This window comes from Rousettus aegyptiacus, unplaced genomic scaffold, assembly GCF_014176215.1.
Source record: "Rousettus aegyptiacus isolate mRouAeg1 unplaced genomic scaffold, mRouAeg1.p scaffold_m13_p_3, whole genome shotgun sequence".
NCBI classification, from domain to species: Eukaryota; Metazoa; Chordata; class Mammalia; order Chiroptera; family Pteropodidae; genus Rousettus; species Rousettus aegyptiacus.
The window spans coordinates 126,749,794-126,772,086 of record NW_023416306.1 but is presented as its reverse complement, the minus strand read 5'-3'; the positions used below and the strand labels follow the sequence as shown (position 1 = coordinate 126,772,086).

The 22,293-nt window shown below is 41.9% G+C and overlaps 1 protein-coding gene across 4 annotated transcripts in view; it reads right to left on the bottom strand.

The window, feature by feature from the left end:
• The window catches only part of LOC107518609 (myocardial zonula adherens protein), an 89,677-nt gene that overhangs the window by 53,514 nt on the left and 13,870 nt on the right, over positions 1 to 22,293 (bottom strand). For all 4 annotated transcript variants that reach the window (XM_016160447.2, XM_016160446.2, XM_016160448.2 and 1 more), the window contains exons 2-5: positions 21,227 to 21,313; positions 8,294 to 8,449; positions 4,997 to 5,089; positions 1,473 to 1,586 (exon numbers count right to left, since the gene is read on the bottom strand). In XM_016160447.2, the coding sequence (XP_016015933.2) occupies positions 1,473 to 1,586; positions 4,997 to 5,089; positions 8,294 to 8,449; positions 21,227 to 21,313 (450 nt within the window). The remainder of the gene's footprint in view (positions 1 to 1,472; positions 1,587 to 4,996; positions 5,090 to 8,293; positions 8,450 to 21,226; positions 21,314 to 22,293) is intronic.

Below are 22,293 nucleotides of genomic sequence, written 5' to 3'. Positions count from 1 at the left end.
ATGAGATGGTGACATTCTTCTCTCCCTTTTGTCCTCCTCTTGTACTCCCCCTTCCTCCTGTTTCTCTCCTTCTCCTTCTTTTTAACAATGGTTTTTAATCCTTTCATTATAAGGCTCCTCTGTGTGCCCTGGACTAAGAGACTAGACCACAACTAGGAATCGGTCAGGGCACCTAGGTTATGGTTGACCCTGTTCTAACAGCTGACCTCTGAAGTAAATGTCAGTGGGATGGCAAATCAGAAATATCACAGGTGAGAAAATCCAGGAACTTAGTACAGATACCAACCAGGTCTGAACTCACGTGAGGGACAGCATCTCCTGCTTGGCCAGGAGTGAGATGTCCAAGAGCGAAGGAAAGGGACCCTTGGGGAGCCACCCTGATGGCAGGAGTCAGGGAAAACAAAGGCTACTGAACAAATCAGACCCAAAGTAGGGCTTGGCCTGAAGCCATGGGAAAACTGGCATGCTCTGTGGAGAGCCAGGAAAAGGGTGGGACACAGTGGCCCCACCAGAAATGGGCGTCCCAGACAAATCCAAACAAGGGGCCCACCCAGGCCTACAGTGAAACCGTGACCTAGCCTGGCGGCACTGCTGCCACAGCAGTTGTTACTAAAGAATACTAGGTTCCAGGGGAAGCGGATAATCCTAACATGAAAATTTGTTTGCTTATCTGATAAATTATTTATATAGAACCAGAAAGGATATGAAATAGCTAGTGGAATTTTTAAGAGGGGGGTAAAAAGATAAGGGCCAAATAAAGTTGGAGGACGGGTTGAAACTACTGCTCACATATTTACAAATTAAAGTTAAGGGATGCTGTTTCAGGTGAAAATAATGCTTTGCTTTGAATATTTTCAAAGTAATGTTAGGTAGAGGGGCTTGGGTGGAAGAGCAACCATGGGCAGCATCTGAGGGGTCAACTTCTAGCAAATCAAATTCATCAACAGAGCAAGCCCCTTAAAGTGGGTTGACGACACACATTTACTCAAATGCAGGCTCCTGAGGCTTTCTCCTTCCCTGACTGGTATCACGAGAGACTCCTTAAAATGTGCATGATTTCTTTTAGTGCAAAAATAGTTTCTAAAGTAGGAAAAAGTGCTTAACAGCCTTTGGGAGTTACCTGCCATGAATGAATACAGATGGCCTTTGATTAAGTCTGTCTTTTCTGTGATTGGGTAGAACTTCCTGTAACACAGGGGATAAGGGGTGGGGGCTGATGTGCTGTGTTAGGCACTGACACGTAAGACCACTTGGGTATCTAGTGGAACAAATGACATCTCTAGCACAGAATTCAGGGTCTAAACCCCCATTTTAATGAGGGCGAAAGCAACTGCCACGCAGTTGGAGTCTCAGCTTGGAAGCACTTCCTTACACTTTCACGGCCTTCACTGTGGCCATGCTTAAAGGGTTCTGAGTAATGAGCCAAGGACATTCTGTGAGGGCACGCGATCTAACAGTGATCAGGGGAATACCTGTAGGTCAATGGAGTCTGATGCCAAAGCCGAGTTCATGGTATTAAAACTGTCCAGGGCTGACGACTGTGCTTGGATGTGATTCTCCAGATAATCCTGCTGGGCTTGTGAAACCTGGAGAGATTGAGGAGACAGTTACACAAAACCGATCCATATATACCCACACTAATCTCTGGCTAGGCTGAAACTTCCTCCTGATAGTAGCCCATCCACTTCGATTATTTCAAGTACAGCTTTAAATTAAAAAGTCAACATCTGCATGACCCAGAAAGCAGAAAAACAGGAATACTTTTCCTTTGTATAGTGTTTACACATTCGCCTACCAGGCTTTACTTATTCCTCACGACAACACTGTGTAGCAGCCAGACACTCCCTTTTATAGGAAGGAAACAGAATCAGAGAAGGTAAAGGATTTGCACGCACAGAGCTAAGAAGGGGCACAGCTGGAACTAGAACCCAATTGGAATATCTTCTTGTGCCTCTTGCTCATTCTACTCACCACAGAAAGAATATACTTTGGGCTCTCCCAATTCTCAAGAGTTGCTTTGTGGCTGTTGGTGCTATTGTGTTGTTTTGGGGTGTGTGTGTGTGTGTGTGTGTGTGTGTGTGTGTGTGTGTGTGTGTGTGTGTTTGAGAGAGTTCACTGGAGGCCAATCTTAAGCTAAACCTGGATATAGGTCTAGCTGGATATAGAGAGGTAGAGAAGCAGCAGAGTTAGGGGAAGGGTTCTGGGCAGGCTCAAGGGCAGACCCCTGTGGAAGCCCTAGAAAGCAGCCTGGCATGACAGAGCAGGCGGTGCACCCTGAGGATGGAAGAGAGAATTGAAACAGCAGGCCAGGACCCAGAGCAGGTGTCATGTTCTTGTTCTGGGTTGTGTTCATATGGCAGTAATTTAGCAATCAATCTGTGGTGTGGCCTGGAGGAGGAGGAAGCTGTAGGCAGAGAGACGGAGCTCCTGTGACAGTTCTAGCACAAGAAAACAAGGGTGTGCAGAGACTTGCTTATGCATCTCTTGCAAATCCAATCCTTTGACATTAATTACAGTTGTTAGTGTCTGTCAGTGGATAGCAGAGTGATTTCCATAAGGAGATAAGAATTTTACAAATCTCCTCCTACATGCCAGTGAGAATGGGCAAGGGATGTTTACAAACCCCTGCCCCTAAACTGAGGCAGTAGGTCATACTTAAGCAGATATTCTCATAGCCAAGACAAAAAGTAAACTCTAATACATGACTATTTTAACTGTGCTATTCTTTCCTGCAATTATTAACTTTAATGGAGAGTATGTCATATATGCAGGGAATTTCTTCACAAGTATTAATCAGAAATGTTTTTAATTTTTTTCTCACAAGCATTAGCTTGTTTAAATCAGAGAAAGGTTGTTTTTTCTTAAACTTTTAAGTAAGTAATACATCTACATAGTTCAAACATTTAGGTGCACGCAAAAATAAATCTCCCTTTCGCTCCTATCCCATCTGCTCAGTTACCACCTTGCCCGTTCTGCCCCTCAATTAAGAATCACTGTTTATTACTTTCCTAAGTATCCTTCTAGCAACTTTCTGTGCACATACAAAACAATCTAGATATATTTATTCTCCCCTCCTGTTTTATATAAGTAATAGCACATTATAGATATCTTCTTGCATCTTGCTTTTTCAACATGTATAGTCTTTGCAATCTTTCTGTATCTCCCTTTGAAAAGCTTACTCACTCTTTTTTATTTATTTTTTTTTACAACTCTATGTATTCTATTGTAGAAATATAATTTATTTTACATTCCCCTTCTTAATGGACGTTTAAGTTTCCAATCATTTTACTATTACAAACAATGCTGCACTAACTAAGCTCATACATGGTATTTCACATATGTGATAGTTTACCTATAGAATAAATTCTTAGAAATAGAATTACTGGGTCAAAGGATATAGGTATTTGTAATTTGGGTAGATAGTACCAAATTGCCCTCCCTAAGAGTAATACAAAATTGTACCCCAACCAGCCAGCTGCCTGTTTCTCCACAGCACTGCTAACAGAGTGTCTTGTCCCACTCATGAAGTTTTGTACAGTCTACTAGATAAAAATTACATCTCAGGATGGTTTTAATCTGAATTTCTCTTATTGAGAATGAGGTGGAGCATCTTGTCATGCAATTAAGAGCTTTTAATCTTTCCTGTAGTATCAATTATCTGTAACAAATATTTGCCTACAGCAGGCTTTTTCTTCTTGATTCATGGGCACTCTTTAAATTCTCAGAAAATCATCCTATTATCTACGACATGAAGGGCAAATACTTTTTCCCAGTCTGTCATTTGACTTTGACTTTGGTGTTTTTGACAGCACAAGTTTTTCATTTTAATGTGGGCAGTTACCAACCTTTTCTTTTGCAGATTTGGGATTACATTTCATAGTAATAAAAGGGTTTTCTCACTCCAAGAGTACAAAATAATTCACATATGTTTTCTTCTGGCACTTTTAAGTTTCATTTTTATCATTTAAGTCTTTGATCTATTTGGAATTTGTCCAGGTCTAAGTCTGACTCAACAGCATATAAGTTGTCTAAACAGTGTATATTGACTGGTCCATTTTCCTTCCTTTATATAAGATAATACATTTGCCATACACTGGAGTATATTTCTTGCTTTTTCATTAATGTCTATTAATTTATGTGCTAATGCTACCTTGTTTTTTTAATCTCTGAGGCTTTTTCAGTTTCTTGTAACTAACAGAGCTAGTTTCTCTCATTGTTTTTTTTCCTCAGAATTTCCCCAACTCTTTATATTTATTTTCCATATATCTTGAAATCATCTAGTCCAGTTGTAGAAAAACAACATAAAATAAAAATGTTAATATTTGGGGGTTATATTAAATTTGTATATTAACTTGATAGTATTGACATCTTCCGTTGAACCTTCCTTTCCAAGCACATGGTATGTCTTTCTACTTGTTACAATTTACTCTTAAATATTTGATAATTTTTTATTGCTATTATTTCTTCTAACTGGTTTTACTTTTTGTTTTTGTTTGCTTTTGTTAATTTTTTGTATATTGAATCTCTTTGTATCCATTAATTTTTTACCCTGCTACTTTACAGAATTCTTTTATTGTTTATAGAAGGCTTTTTTTCCATTGGTTCACTGGGCTTTCTGAGTATATAATCATATAGTTTATAAATAGTGATAGCTTTACAGCTACCTGTCCAGTCTTTATATCTCTAAAGTTATTTCTCTTGTTTAATTCCATCAGCTAGTATCTCAGATATAATGTTAAATAATAATGGTGATAGTTTGTTCCAGACTTTGGAGGAAATGCTTTGAATATAAGGAAGAGCATTCTTACTACCAAAAAAAAAAAAAAATTCTTTTAAATAATAAACTTTGTGATAAAATTCTCTCGGTTCATTTAAAATGTGATTCCATTCATAAAGAACACCATAAACTCAGGTATCTCCAGACGCTAGCCACTCAGGAGAAGTTCTAAGCTCTCCCATCACTCCATGTTTCCAAGTCACTGAGATATTGACTTACTGACAGTTCCTGGGTGATTTGTTGAATCTTCTGTCTCATTTCATCGTAGTCGCCATACATTCGCTTCCTTACTTTTTCCAAAGTGGCTCTTACCTGCATCCCACAAAGATGCTAGTTAAAGATCAAGCTATAACATTTTCATGCAAGATTTCCAAATCTTTTAAGAAACCCTAATGAGAAAAGGGCCCCACAAAAAAAAAAAAAAAAAAAAAAAGAATCTTAAGAATATGAAAATTTGGAAAAATAAGGAATAAGATCATTACTGATTTCTAGTTAGAAACCAAGGGAATTCTATTAATAATAATAAACATATTGTGACTATATATAATTATAATTATTAAGAAACATTATAATTATTAATAAATATTAATTATCCAAATAATAAACTATGACAAAAAATGTTTTGTTGAAATTCACCCATCACCTTCATACTACATTTGGGCAAAGTTTGCCTGTATTACACATTTTTACAAGAAAAAAAAAATATTGACGAATTGATTGCAAATACGTGAGCTAAGAGGATTAGAAAACCGAAAAGCAAAGCAATTTGTAATTTCCCTATCTCTGCTCTGACTGCCAAAGAACAATTAGACGTCTGGAATATAATGCAGGGGAGTACAAGCCCTGGAGAGCCCATAAATTTGGAAGTCAGTTCATCAACAATCACCAATAATACACAAGGCACACAATAAAACAAAAGTCAAGGTGACCCCCAAAACGACCTATTTACAAAAACACTATTTAAGATTCTTTATAGTAGTACCTCCAGAGGAGTCATAAGGTCTTAATTTTTTTTTTTTTTTTAATAAAAGAACCTTACAAATAGTTCCTGTCTCTTCCCTTCTTCTGGTGCCCCTTGGAGGGACAAAAGTTAGGGATCCTCGGCTGAAGAGGAGGTCTCACAGGTGTCCCCTCCAGGGAGGCTCTGGAACTTCTACTACAGGAAGGGCTCAAAGGCAGCAGTTTGGTGAGAACGACCGGTAGGGGACAGCATGGGGGGAATTGACTTTGAAGCTGTATTTGCAGAGTTGACACATTCTAAATTAGACTACAAGTTTATTAGGGATAACCAGATACTGGTGGAGATTGTGGCAGGGGTGGGGGCAAGTTAAGACTCTAAGCCTTCACCAGATGGAATTCTAATAATAGAGTCTATCTTCTTGCCATTAGCTACGAACGTTTCGGGAAAACAGGCCAAAAGCACAAATTTTCATTCTGGGCAGGCAGAATGGCTCTCATCCGTGGCCCTGAGAAGGCTCTCATGCTGCTCACCAGTGGGGAGTAGGCGGAATCTTGAGCTGGGTGGCAAAATTGCAGGAAGCCAGCTGGGCCAGAATCACTCGGAGTGAAAGAGGACAAACAATCCCATAAACACGCTTAGGAAAGAACAGGTCGAGGATGGATTTGAAGCTAGCTACAGAAGGTGGGGCCTAGAAACTAATTTTTAGTTGCAGAGCACGTGGAGGTTGGCAATTCTTGTCAGAACCACCCCTGTAACCAGGGCTTATGTCATCTTGGTTCACAACTGGCCTGAACCTGCTGTCTTTGTCTTAGGAGATTTGCGACTCTCCACTCTACTTAGAAGGTTTACCTCTGAAGCAGTGCCACATTACCTGGGGCATTTAAATGAGGAAGGGCTAAGTATTTCCATGAGAAAAACACAGGGGACTAGAAATGTCCAAGCTGCTCCTATACATGAAAAATAAGAATGGCTAAAAATTATATTTGGGGGTTAGGATGACTGGGGACTTGAGGCTGGTGGTTGTCACACATACCCTGTGCGTTCGTGTATGTGTAGCTTTTTTGGCTTTGCTTCATTTTCTCTGTTAAGCATTTATTATTATTATTTTTAATCGAGACAAGGTTATGTTTTATTCCTTATAATTATACAGGTATCCAAAACATTCAAGACATATTAAAGAAGGTGCCCAGATTATTTATTATTTTTGATATTTTGTAAAAGATGTTCTTTTCAAATACCCACACAAAAGCTAACAACATGACTGATTTATCTGCAACCTACCAAATAAAATGGGGTACACAGAGCTGAAGGTTTTGACTTTAGGGATCCCTTCCCAGACCCATAATCTATACATGAGAAAACTGAAACTCAAAGAGGGCAAAAGTTTGGCTTGGCCAAACAGAGAGTTGAACCTTGAAGCCAGGTCCATGGGGCACTCCACCGCCCCTGCCACCCACGAGCACCTTCTAGTCCACAGGTCGGGGTTTGGGGACCATGAGAGTCAGAGCAGCTCATTTTCTCTATGTATGTAATCACTCTGGGTTGGTCAACAAAGGCATTGGTCAATCTACAGAGACCAAAAGAACCAAAAAGGAATGAAGATTGATAACAGATAGATGACAGAGAGATAGACAGACAGATTAAAAGAAGTTAAAAATTTAGAAGAAAAAGCTCCAAAATGCTAACATCTGCTCTCACTGAATGGTGGAATCATGGGTAACTTGGTTTTCTTCTCTGTACATTTTTGTATTTTCCAAAATTTCTCAAAAGAACATGAGTTTAAAAGATGAGAAATACAATATTAAATACAAATAAATGACACTGATTGTCCTGGGTTGAATAATGATGATTGTAATTGACTTTCCAGCATCTGTTTCAACCCAAGTGACTGGTCTGAACCACCCACGAACATCCCACTCCCCTTACCAGTGATGGATCTGAGGATGGGCATGGGACCCAGTTCTGGCCAATGAGACATAAAGAGGAGCCTAATGGAAGGCCTCTAAAAATTAACCAGAAATAAGTGGCCTCTTTTCTTCCTCCAGACACTGTCATGTTTTCAGACAATGCTATGAGCTTGAGGCTGAAGGAGGAAAGAACCAGGGGAAACTCAGAGAAAAGGACTGGCACCTGGATGCGCTATGCTTGGAGCCCACCTACCTGGAGACTATCCCACATGAAACAAATTTCCTTTTCGAGTTGGCTTTTCTGTCATCTGTAGCCAAAAGCACCCAAACATATACAGTTGTCTAAACTCATGCATTAGGAGTGTCCAATATAACAAGCAAAACCATGTAAGAGCTGCCGTATCATACATAGAAGAAGAAAGCTTGAGCATTCTTACTTAGTAACATCCAAAAGCTCACTCTATACCTCATTACAGAATTACATCTATACTTTTAACATTAAGATATGTAGAAACATTTCCATATGAAATGACGCTAAGAATTCTTCCAAAATGCCTTGTTACATTCACATCAATACTTCAAACTCCACTCTATCACATGCTACAGAAAGGGTATAAACCAGAAACAAAAAATCCTTAAAAGACTCACATCTTTGATGTAGTTCATCTCTTCTTTCAGCTGATTGGTGGACCACCCATACACCACCATTTCTTTCTGCTGATTTTGATCTGATCTTCGTACCACACCATAAACAACCCCTTGAGGAAGTTTCCTGGTTGGTTCTCCATTGCCGGGGTCAGGATGCTAAAAGAGGGTAGGAACAGAGAAAAAACAATGACTCTTTAGGACAAGTGGAAAAGCTGTAATTGTAGGCCCACTGTATGTGGTCACGCAGGTTGCGCCCAGCTCTGAGATGCCTGGAAATAGTGAGAGAGGCCAGCAGAAATCGGTCTGGCTTCTGCTCACCATGTTGCACCTGGCCTGGGCAAAGCTGCCTTTTCTCTGAGGAAGAGCACCTTTTTCAAATTTCTACCACAGCTCTGTCTACCCACCTAGCAATGATTGTGCAGGGCTCCACCTTCCCCAAGGGAGCGCCTTTTTGTAATTCTCACAGAGGTGCCAGATAGACTTGGGTTGTCCCCAAAACAAGAGCAATGTCTGAACTCTGACAGCCTTGGTAATTCTGCTTTTCCCCTTATGACGATTCCTCTGTATGCCTTCAACCTCACCACTAAATATGTGGCCTGAAATGCATGTGGTGGAGATACTCAGAAGATGTTGGCTGCCATCTAGCAGCCAAAATGTCCTCTGAGGTCAGGACGGATCCTGGAGCCAGCTCTGAGAAAAAGGAGATGGAGTAAGCACACAATCATGAGCATTCACGAAATAGTTCTGAAAACCAGGCAGGGGGCACGACTTCACTCCAAAAGAATCTTCCTACTCCTTAATTCCTTCATCTAAATCTTTGGTCAGAGTTGAAATGTGAAAACCCTTGGGAAGAGGTAGTATGTCCAAGTCCTAACAACTTTTCTAGAACAAAGGCTCAAGAGGCAGGAGAAAGGGAAATTAAGACTTATTGAGTATGTACTATAAGCTAGAAATGTTCCTTAGCACGTTTAACTTTCATAGCCTCTCTGTGACATAGTGATGGTCCTCTCCACTAGAGAGCTGAGCAAACTGAAATTTAGAGAAGTTAAATAACTTGCTTATAGTCAGACATCTAGACTCAAGCCCAATTTTGGTTGACACTAAATATACTTCCCCACACTGCAGGCTGTTAGAGGTAGGGGGACAGTGTAGGGGCCTCCCCAACATCAAAGGGAAGGGGCAAGGGAAAAAATCAAGACCAGGAACTAAGACTTCATAGACAAACTGGCCTCTGCCCAGTTTCCCCTGGGATTGATCCTAGTACCTCAACAACCACAGTACAGAAGCCTGAATTCCATAATGGCAACTCTGTTTTCTCGTTAATTATTAAAGCACCATTGCATAAATTCTGCCCACGCTCTCACAAGATATTTTTTGACATAGGAAACTGTAATTTTCATTTTAAAATCACTCATTTGTAAAGGAATAATGAACACTTTATGATTCCATTCCAAGTTTGTAAAATAAAGGAATTCTAGAAAGATACACGACAAACCGTGAGGACCTCTAAGAAGAGGACAACAGAGTTGGGCAGGTGCGCTAAAGATCAGGATAACTTTCAATTTTTTCTTTGTGCCCTGTTGTATTGTTTGTTTACAACATGAGCTTTTAAAACACACAAACGCACACACACACACACACATTTATTCATGGTTCCCCGCCCTTTAGCACATACTTAGGGAGAAATGGGATATATGAGGCTATGACACTCTGCCTTTGCTTCCAGAAAATGCTTCCACTTGAGTGTCTCACACTCCAGTCCCACAGGCACTGAATGCAACGCCTGAAAATTGTACGTAAATTGAAGTAAATGGGCTGTTAAATAGCTCTCGGTGTAGTGACAAGCTGGGATTAGACGTCTCTGGGTTTATGAGGCATATAATTAGGAAGAGGAAAAGCTCTATGAAATTCCCCCTATACCAAGAAACAAAAGCATGCTCTTTCAGTCACAGACTCCACCCAGTTCCTGCAAAACAAGCTGATGACAAAATAAGGCTTTGATGAAATGCATTTTTTATACAGCAAAGGCTTTCGCACGTGGATTGGCTTGCAGGAAAAGGCTCAGGTGGCTGGATACGGAGGACTCTGCCTCCCTGCCCACATTGGGAAATAGGGACAAGGCCAAGGACTACAAGCTCTGTGGAATACTACTCTAGAGGCTGTGGATCTAAGTTATGCACAAAGGAAGACATCGAAGATTCATTCAGCGAAAAGTACTGATTTTCTTATCCCTGATTTTTGTTTTAAAAATGCGTGTTTGTGTGTTTATAACATTGAGAAAGGTAGAATCCAAACCTTTAGTGCCAGTTTCCTCAGTAAAATGAGATTTTATTTTTTTTCCTTTATACTCCTTTGTACTGATTTTCTTTTTTTGCCAAAAAGAAAAGACATTATTTTCGAATTAATAATTTTTAATTTCCAAAGAACTAAAGCTAAAAAATTATTACAAAGTCAGGTTCTAAATGAAAGATCCACAGGGAAGGGCCCAGCACAGGGCCGCCAGTGTGGGCCACTCCACAAGGATGCCTGAGGTAGCACAGGGGCTGTTGGCGGTGGCCAAGAAAGGGAAGGGACATTTATAAAGGAGAATGGGCAAAATATTTGTCATCTAGCTACTTTATCATACAACATTTTCTTTAATCCTCACAATAATCCTGCTGGGTTTATATGACTAGTTCTTCCAAGGTGGCAGCATACAAGTGTCTGTCTATATCGTCCCAAAAGTAAGCTCTTCCTTTGACCACAGTGCCTACAAAATAACTAAGAGTCAGGAGATGATGAGAACTCACCTCTCCATGGGACCCTGGGAACTCAGGGTCTCAGGCCCTCGGGAAGTGGTGGGCCCAGGACGAGGCAGAGTCTCTTCCGGCCTCTTGTGATCCCTCTCCCACTTAGCCTCCACTCCATTCCAGCCTCTCTGCCTCTTTTCTTTTCCTTTATCAGCCAACCTCTCTCTTACCTTGGGGCATTTACGCAGGCTATTCCCTCTACCTACAGGGCCCAGTGATTCACATGCAATGAGCTTCTCATTAAATATTTGCTGAATGAATATAGAACTTTAGAAGTTGGAAGAGGTTCTGGGAACTACCCAGAATATGTAAACAGATTCCAGGGAAGGGGACATCCTTCATTCTTCATAGATGGAGGAACTGGGAGCTGATGCTTTTGCTCCAGTGACAAATTTGATATCCAGAAGAGCTACAAAGGAGTCGAGACAACTTTTATTTTCACAGTGTCTGCATGCTTTTGGTCAAAAACTGAAGAACACAGAAAAAAAATAAAAAGAGTTGATACTTTTGTCACTGTGCGGCTGAATTTTTCTCCACTCATATCCTTAAAATATCTCCCTTTAAGATAAATATTAACTTTTTAAGCATGATCACAGCATTGTGATTATAGTAGGAGATAGTCTTTATCTTTTAGAGAAATGTGCTCAAGTATTTATGACATCTCGGGGTGGAGGAAGTAGATGGGGTGTAGATGGGGCAGGACTGATCGTGGGTCAAGGGTTGCTGGGGCTGAGGGAAAGGTCAATGATCCATTCCACACTTCAGTCTCCTCTTATATATGTCTGAAATTCTCCATAATTACATTTTTAAAAATTTCTTTATAATGCTACTTAGTATTTTAAAAACTTGAATTTTAAAAAATGTACACTAAAAGACTCCTGGGCATGAAGCAACACAAGGTAAAATGACCCTGTGAATAAAAGCCCTAATAAATGCAAGAAATGAAAAGAAAGTTACTGCTGAAAAGGGAAAGGAAACAACCAATAGAAAGGCCATTAGAAAGAAGCCCTGCATGAAATTCAGCAGAATTAACAGCAGGCAGAATCAGTTAAACAGAATCTCTTCATTAAACTGTTCCCTGGAATGTACTCCTGGCTTAAAATTTACTTACAGGCTATGCTATGCTGTTTTCCCTAAAGATATCTATAGCAGCCCATGCCTTAGAAGGAAGGAGAAACTACAGAAAAGTAACTCAGCCTAAATTCTTGCTGTAAGAGCTTTAATGGGGCCAGTGACAGGTGACCATATTCTCCAACCCAAAATATGTAATTTTGCAATAAGATAAGCTCTACAGAGGCGAAGACCTTATCTGTCATATTCACGACTCCATCTTTAATACTCGGCATAAGTAGATGTTCAATAAATACATTTTGAAGGAATAAAGGAAATGGAATATTTGGAATTGGGTCTACGCCAGAATATTTTGAGTGTCGGGTCATCCCAGACACTGATCTGTGCAAGGAAGAAAGTCTCTTGGTCAAGAAGGATTCTCAGGGAATAAAGAACAGCAGAAACACTGTTTAACATAAGTCCACTGACAGGTATAGCCTAGTACAAACAGCTCCTGGCCCCAAAGGCCAGGACAGGCAGCTGGTCACACATCCAGGCCGCCAGTATGACTTAGATGGACTGGAACATGATTTCAAACTAGAGGCCGAGTTATTTCCCAAATGTCTTGCTTTGGACCTCATCTTCCAGCCAGAGGGCAGCAGCTGACCTGGGGACTGGGCATCCTATCCATCCTGTAGGCAGAGGACGTCACTTTCAGGAATGTGCCCTGACCTGTCCAACCCGTGCGTGCATCTTAGCAAATTACTGATCCCCGGTCATTACCCGCACTTGAAGGGTCTTTGCATAGCCTGTTAGAGAAACAGGAAGGGGACAGGCAATCCCCGCTTCTCAGAGAAATGGAAACCATTGGCTTATTAAGACATTTGTTATTTCTGACAATCTCCCAGATTGACTAGAGCCCCCTTCCTAAATAAACTCATTCCTGGGGAAAGACAGATCATTTGAATGCTTAAAGATAAGAAGGAAAAGAAAAACATCTAGCTAAGGAGAAATCCCAAAAAGAGTGTAGTTTTGATGAGATAATATCCTGATAGGAGGTAACTTCTTAAAGATATTACTTTACAGCTTCTGAGCAGACAATAGATGCTTATGCCTAATAACCCCTGGGAAAAAAAGAAGAACATATGGGGGGGAGGGGATCAGGAACTTCTTTTCTGGAACCCAGTGGTACAGCACACATCTTGGGTAGCGTCGACTGATAAAATGTAAATATCCTACACAGACTCTCCCTGATAGGACAAAGCGGGCAAGCCGACATTCCCAAGGCAACCTGGCCCAGTCACAGATCTGAGTTGGAATTACAAACCCACTATGTACTAGCTGGGTGGCCTTGTGCAAGTTATTTACTTCCCCATGTTTTAAGGTCCTCAAAGGTAAAATGGGGATAAAGCCATCAATCTCAGAAGGTTGTTCTAAGGAATACACGGAATAATATACATAAAACACCTATGCTGCTGGGCGGACCAGTAGATCTTGATGGATTCTATTATTAGTGGTGGTGGTGTCTACATTTCTGAGTACCTGGGTTCCTACTAAAGTCTACATGTTTGTTTGGATGCTTCTGTCCGTCTGCCCACCTCTCTCCTTGTATTTCTTTGCTGTTCCCATCACAGTCAAAAAATCTCTAGCAATGAAATGCTCACCCCTCAACTGGCTTTTTTTTTTTCTCTTCATCAGGAGAGAATCACTGAGTCTCAGAAGGTTAAAAAAATGTGGAAGAGTCCTGTAGTCCAGGGTGTTCATGAACCAGCCCCTCCTCAGTGTGTAACTGAAGTCGTGGGGTAGAGGTGGGGAGGGGGGCAGTGGGCACTGCTGGGACAGCACACGGTCCTGACATATTCGAAACCACGGCCGCTGCATTTGTACTCCTTTACTAGCGGTTCTTTATATATATATTGATTCTAATAGAGTTCCACATCTAAAAAAAATTTGGAAAAATGATGGCTTTAGGCTAAGGTCTCCATTTGCTACAAGGGGAAACTGAGGCCCGTAGAGATGCCTTGACTGGTCCAACCACTAGGGCAGTCGGGGAAGAAGCCAGGACTAGAACCCGGGCCTCTTCCCATCCCCCTTGAGGGGCCGTTCTCTGAGAGGCAGGTGGAGTCCTGCACATGATCACGCAGGGCAGCCCCAAACTCATCTGAATCCTGGCAGCACACTCCCTCACCTGGCAACAGCTGGTGATGTTGTGTAAACAGTCACACCAAGACAGGAACTCAGTAGGCTTATTCACCCAGGGCTTTTAAAGGAAAGGGGACTGTAAAACCCAAAGGCAAGGGTTTCCTCCTCTTCAACATTGACTGGGCTACGAAAGTTCCTGACTTTTCATGCATACACATTTATTTGCTCTCCCTCACTCAGAGTTCTCACAGGTGTAGAGAGAGAGAAACAGCTTCTTTAAAAACACAGGTCACTAAAGGACACCTACAATGGTGGGATGGTAGTAGCTACTATAAGTATTATCTGCTTCGAATTACTTTGTCGATTTGCAAAAGACATCACGATCACACAGACTCAGAATCAGGACAGCTCAGATCATACTCACTAAAATTCAACTAGGAAGTGAGACTCTGATTCAACATTATAAATCTATAATAACTGGAGTTGCTTCTTTCGTTTCTGTGTGAGTGTGTATGTGTGTATGTGTGTATACACGTGCCTAAGAATATGCTGCATATAGATTTGTATAGAAATATGGATATATACATTCACAAAGTTATTTGAAAATGGTAAGTGTTTAATTTCAAAATTATCTGCTACCAATTTTAATTTTAATATTCGACAATTTTATAAATAGTATATTCTACATTTATCAATTTCTCAACATAAAATTTGTGCCCACAAACTATTCAGCATTTTCTCTCCCATGTTATTAGACAAAAATACAGGGCGAATTCATCTGAGTTGTTAATACAATTTAAGGTGATAATAGTCTATAAAGAAACATTATGGGTTGAACTGTGTCCCACAAATAAAGACACGTCGGTGTTCTAATCCCCAGTACCTCAGAATTTGGCCTTATTTAGAGCTATGGTCAAGTTAAAATGATGTCATTAGAGTGAGCCTACTCCTAATATGACTGGTGTCTTTAAAAAAAGAGAAAAATTGGATACAGAGACAGACACACACATAGAGAGAACATCATGTGAAGATTGGAGTGATGCTTCCAAAAGCCAAGGATTGCCAAGAGCCACCAGCTAGAAGCAGCAAGAAAGCCTTCCTCCCTAGAACCTTCAGAGACAGCAAGGCCCTGCTGACTGATGGCCTGATCTCAGACTTCTGCCCTCCAAAACTGAGCCAATAACAGTTTTGCGGTACTTTGTTATGGGAGCCCTAACAAACTAATATAAAACCGAATCGTCATCACCAACAGACATTCGTTAAGCAGCTATTATGTGTAAGCAGGGAGCTCTAGGAAGACAAAAGAAAACGATATCACCTCACTTCTATATGTGTGTATATACATGCTGAAGTATATGTTGTACACAAATTTCACATATGGGCCTTCTTAGTAGAAGGTGCCTATATACCAAGCAAGAGGTGTGGCCTGAGTATCCTGTAGTTCAAGAGATGAGATAATCACCAAAGCGTGGGGCAGAGCAATCAAGGAAGATGTTAGGAAAAGCGGGCCTTGATGGGCAGGAAAGACATGGACAAACTGAAAGACAGCTGGGAAGAGATGCTAGGCCTGGGCTAGGGCCTTAGCGAGGGTTCTGAGGAGGAAACAGATGCCACGGGTTTGGGAGGCAAGTGAACCTGTCTGGTGAGGGCAGATCAACCAGGAAGATAAAAAGGAAATAATATAATATTGAGATGATTTTAGATGGGCTGAATAGTCACTCAGGAGGACTAGCCAGCGGGCTCTGAGTCCTGCAACCCAACTAGTGACACCACATTGAAACTAAATTAAAATACTGATATTTTAGCAGTTGTTTTGTCTTAACAAAATAAAAGGGAAGATATCATCTTCTTCTCTTTGTCTTCATTTGCCATGTCATCTGAGAGACAGCCAAGGCCTAGGACTGAATCTCTCAGGTAGACTGTTTGGAGAAGAAGGTTCTACTACAAATAAATTATCCTAGAGAAGGAAGGGTCAGGCTCTAAGAGGGAAGGGGGAATTCAGATTCCAGCAAAGGACAGAGAATTTGGTGCAGGCACCTGCCTTCCCCATTCCCTCCCATCTCTCCCCCTTGAATCCTCACGTACTATCTTTGTGTTCCCCTTAATATCCCTGCCTCATTTCCAAGATGACTCCAGCAGAGTCCCCTGCAAGCAGATGGCTCTCAGGGAAATATATCCTATGAACAAATACAAGACAAGACTCTCATTCTCGCTGCTAATCAGGAAATGGGGATGTGAGAGGACTTGGGATGCCTGTTCTGACAGGGTCAGAACATTGTTTAAAATGGGTGTACCTACGTTCCATTCAAAATGTTAATGTAGCCTAGAACTTTCTGGGCATATCTGTTTACATAAATGACCCAGATGTCATATTTTTAAATAGTGAAATAATGGTAACACAGTAACAAAATATCTGTATTCTGTATGTAAAAATACCACATCAAGAATACTGAAAATTGGCATGACCACTGGATGCGGCTCAGGTGGGCAGAGCTGGCATGTGGGGTGAGCATCCTGCCCAGAGAGGCAGCTCCAGGCCGTGTAAGGATGAGCTCTCCAAGGTAAGGTCAGGCAGGGACAAGAGGCGAGGCCTGGCAGTATAGACAGAGGGATGCTCAGATTTATGGAAAAAGACATGATAATATCAAAAAAGATACAGCAGGCATAGCCCAAGAGGGAGGAGGAGATGCAGGATGGGCGGTTCTAGGAAGGGGAATGACTCCAGAAAGGACCAAGGGAGAAAAGCAAAAAAAACAGGAACCGCTGGGTTTGACATTCAAAGGGAAGCGATTGGTATTTAATCACTGCCTCTCTCTAATCAATACTCTAGACCAGACACTTTGCCTATATTAGCCCATTTACTCTTCGTAACTAGACATTATGGTGCCTACTTTAAAAATGAAGAAATTGAACAGCAAAGGCACTAAGTGTTTGGGAGCTCATCTGAGGCCTGAAGAAAGTAGTCTGGGGCAGTTGACATTGTCTGTAAGAAAAGACTAAAGGCAGGCAGCCTCCCACATCCACCCCATGAAAACACAACTCCAATAAAAGATGCTGCCTCTGTTGTGATTGCCTCCAGAAGCCTCCAAACACACACACCACCATGAAGCCAGGCAACGTGTACCACGTGCCACACCCCTCCACTGTGAGTAAATCCTCTCTCTGATGATTTGGGAACAATGGATAGAAAAAAGGCCCAATGGCAGTGGTGTCTATGTGTGGCCAGCTGTTTCATGGCATCTCGGATCCTCAAAGTACACTAAGCATCTTCCATGACTGCAGGAAAGAACAAGGCTGGCCTTGCGCTCCACTGGCCATAGCTCTGACAGGGCCCTGGAAACCCTCCTAGAAGTTTTGCTTCATCAGAAGCCACTTGGGCCATTTACAGCTTCCTGCTTCCATTTCTGAGCCAGCTCTAATCCCTAGCCTTTGCACACTGCAGACCCCCACCAAACGAACCAAAGTCATCTCACCAGGAAGGGTCATCCAGAGTTCCTGGATGGAACTTGTGTGGGCTATAATGTCCCAGGGAAGTGCAGCCATGCTGAAGGCATGTTAGAGGAGGTGGCACCCCCAGGGCCTCCTCACTGGTGCATACCTCTGGCTCCCAGTGACTTAAGACCAGGAACCCAGCCAGGACCGGTGATGAAATCACTCAGAACAGCCTCGTGGTTACCACCAGTGCCTTCGAGTGCTGCCACCACCCAAGGATTCAGTCCTGGGGACTCAGCCGGCCCCACCCCGCTCTTCTCTACTCCAGTTCTTCTGCAGTGAGTCACCAACACATCTCGGACGTGCACTCACACCTGGTCCACCCAGTGTAAGAAGCATCATGGCGCACACTCCACATCGGCAGTTTCTGCCCTGTGCTCCTGGAGTTCTCAGGTGGGAGGGTGCCTGCGGGTGCGGGGTGAAGGGAGACGGAGAACTTTGGCCCCTACCAGCACCACTTTTACCTCGATCATATATAAGGGTTCAGTATAACATTTTGATCAAAAGAAAAGAAAAAGAAGGCCTTATTGCTTTAAAAAGTTTAAAAAGCACTATTTAAGACAAATAGGCAAATCAGTACACAACTTGACAGAGAACAACTGTGCCTGTGTTTCTTTGGAAATACTTGATTCTTTAGCGGTCACATGCCCTCCAGTGCTTCACAGCATTGATTGCCCCAATGTCACCACTAGGAACCCCTCACAAACATCTCCCAGGCAAGCATGGGTCAGCACGGACAGACCAAAGTCCCCACTTCCTCTGCCATGCATATGGGGGTAGCCACCAAGGCCTTTGTCACTCACTCCAGCTTGGGCCCCTTCTTCAAAGAGTGCTCCTTCAGAGTCCCCATGTGCTAAGCTGCCCATGTGCCCTTGGACACAGCCCAGACCTACTTCTCTGACGAACCTATTGGCTCTAAAAGAGACGGACAGGCAGGGGATCAGTTAGGGCAGAAGGGGACATCAACCCAGCAATACAGGGCCACCCTCAACCCTGGTTATCAATAAGGGTCCAGTGGCTGAAGCCTGGCCATCCCCACATTCTTTGGTTATGAGCTTTTTACTCTCAAACTTTTTCTTTGGAGAATCTTCAAAGCTACAAAAAAGTTGAAAGAATAGTTCAACTACATAACCGAAGTACCGTTATCACAAGTAAGAAAAATACTATTTATTCAATGACATCTAATACATGATTCCTATTTAAAACTGTATGATTACACTAATATATCTGTTTTGGATTTTATTTTGACCCCAAGATCTAATCAAGGTGAACTCATTATATTTGATGTTGTCTCTTTAGTCTCTTTCATCCCCAACAGATCACCTTTTTTAAAAAAAATAAAATTGAATTTATTAAGAGATTCTGGCAAATTGTTTGACAGGTAGTCCTGCTTTTTGCATTTTTCTGTTTCCTTATCACTATATTTAGTTAAATGATTGTGGCATGACTATTACATAGGTGATACTGTGTACTCCTAAATCACAGCTCCTCAGAAGTGATGTCACATCACATCAGGTCATCCATCCACTACTGGTTGTTAAATTGTACCACTTGGTTGAAGAACTGTCAAATTGTGACACTGTACCTTTAAATCTGAGGTATTACTTTAAAACCATGTAAATTTATTGTTCCACAATAATCACTCACCCATTAGTTTTTGCATCCATTGAAGACCCAACCTAAGGGTTACAAAATAGAGATTTTCTAAATTCATCAGCTGATGTTCTATAAAGAAGAGTTCCCTCCTTCTCCTCTTCTCTCTCTTTTTCTATCAATCCCTACCCATCTTTGATTATTACTATATACTCCTGAGGGTTTTGTTTTTTTTTAAATTGCTAATGTGTCATAAGCCATTACTGTCATTACTCTCTTTGATGACCAAATTATTCCATTTTTGCCAGTGAGAGCCCTTTCATACCAGATTCTGGGTCCTTTGATGTGACCCCATTCGCCTTCGAGTGCTACCTTGTTTTCTAGCACAGATATCCTGGGTCTCACCTGTATTCTCCCTGCTCCAACCTGAAACCAGCCGGTGTTCTGGATCCTTTGAGTGGGGCTCATCCTCTCTTCTTCAATAGATAAGCAACTTTACATTCTCACACCTTGCTCTAGTCATAACTGCATAACTTCTTCCCTACCTCCTTTCCCTGCCATTCATCGTTTGCATGAGCATAGATAGCTCTTTGTCCTTGGTAGAAAGTGAGGAGAAGTGTGTAAGAGAAGGAAAAGAGAGACAAAGACTCAGAGGAAGCACGGGAAATCATTAACCATTTACTGTCAATGAAAAGCTTTCTTTTTTATAGATGACCACATGATTGGTTAATTCCAGAGCAATGCTTGCATTTTGAAAAGTCATTGCCTTATGATTCAATTTATGAAATTTATAGATTATATCATGTCATTGTATTTAGTTCACGTTTATACAAATACACGCGCAAGGAAAAGTTCCCCCTACTCCGTCACTCCTGTCCCCTTCTCTTGCTTTGTCTCCATTTTCACGTACTACTTTCTAAATTCTATTAAAATGTACTTCATTTTTTAACTCTTATTCTCCTCTCAATAGTATATAAGTTCCTTGAATAACAGGCATTCTTTGTTAGTTTGCTGTTTGTTCACTACTATACTCACGGTGTCTAGAACAGTGCCTGGAATACAGTAGGTGTCCATTAATTACTTGTGAATGAGGAAAATGGCTTGCCTGGGACCACAGGACTAGAGGTTGGCAGGAGCTGCTATGTATCCTTTAAGCCTCGGCTTCAGTGTCACCCCCCAAGGATTCAATTATTCCTTTCCCCATGTTCCCGAGCCCTTCTTACACTTCTGGATCCTAACACGTGAACTATCACATCAATGTTGTTTACTTATACGTCTGTCTCACTTGAAAAACTTCGAGTTCCTCTAAGGCAAGGACAAAGCCAGACTTATCTTCATGGCCCAGCACTTAGAACAGCACCTGGCACAAAAATGTCTGAACTTCTACCCGCAGCCAAGTGCCCCTGCCACATGCCAGAGCTGCCTGCTGGGCTCTTCCTCCCTAGGCAGCCTCTCCGCCAGTGAGCTGGGCTCCAGCTCCAACTGCTGAGAAAGGCTCAGGCCCCACCGGAAGCTCACAATGGACCTTTTGACTCCGCCGACTGGGCTCTTTCAGGAAAAACACATTCCCTGCCGCAGCACCTGTCACTAAAGCCGGCGTTCCTACAGCTTTGAGGCAACACAGAGCAAGTGTTCATCAAGAAACAAGAGCAGGGGCACGAGGCCAGCAGAGCCAGCCGGGCAGAGCGGTCTGACTTCTGGGAAGATGGGAGAAAGGGTGGCAAGGTCGAGAGGGCCTTTCATCAACAGAGCTGCTGACATTCAGGCTCTGTGAATAGACTGCACAGAGGACGGGAGGGGGAAGGGGTTAAAATAAAAGAGTACAAAGAGTAGAACTTGTCAGAGCTTTGCCTCAGAGATGGCTTACTTGCTCTTTTCTTTCAACCTTCTTTTCACTTTGCATAGAGACTGGACTTTCGGGAGGTACGGTGAGCCGTAGTCTGCAGACATTTGCCTAGAAGAGACAGAGAGAAGAGACCAGTTTAAAATCACATTTGGGGGTAGAAAGAGCTGGGTGACCTAGTGCTTCTCAAAGCCTGTCTCCCTACTTAGTAATGTGGATAATCATACCAGTCACACAGGGGACTCCAAGGGTAAGACCAGTCTTTGCCTGGCCCATCACAGGCACTCGCTACCCTGCTAGTCAAAACAAGAAAACTACTGAGTGGTTTCACAGCATTCAAACAATTTGTTTAACAGTTCAGGTTCCATAACAGTAGGTGTGGAATGACCTTATTTCATATGCACAAGCCAAAATACAGCTAGAGGAGTAGTGGCCAAAATACACACAATGGTGATAGGAGTGCCAGGGTACTTTCTACTTGCCTCTAAATTTTTACAATAGATATGTACATGTTTAATCACAATTTTTTTTAACTCCATGCATGCATGTTTACAGCAGCATTATTCACAGTATCCAAAAAGTGAAAGCCAACGCATATATCCATTGATGGGTGAACAGGTAAGTAAAACGTGGCATATACATGGAATGAAATATTATGCGGTCATTAAAAGGAAGGAAATTCTGACAATTCGGATACATGGATGAACCGTGAGGACATGCTAAGTGAAACAAGCCAGTGATACAAAGACAAATACTGTACGATTCCACAGATATGAGGTACTTAGAATAGTCAAATTCATAGAGACAGAAAGTAGAATGGTGGTTGCCAGGAGCGGAAGAGACAGAGGAATGAGATGTTATTATTTAACGGGTATGGAGTTCCAGTTTGAGAAGATGAAAAAATTCTGGAGATAGATGGTGGTGGTGATGTTTGCACAACAATAAGAATAGACTTAATGCCACGTGAGGTCTATTTCACCCTAAAGTCACAGCCTGGCCCTGTTGTGACAGTTCCTAGGGAGAAATGATCCTGTCATTAAAGAAAGAAAAAAAAAAAAGCCCAAAGAGGGCCCCAGCAGCACTCAGAGTAT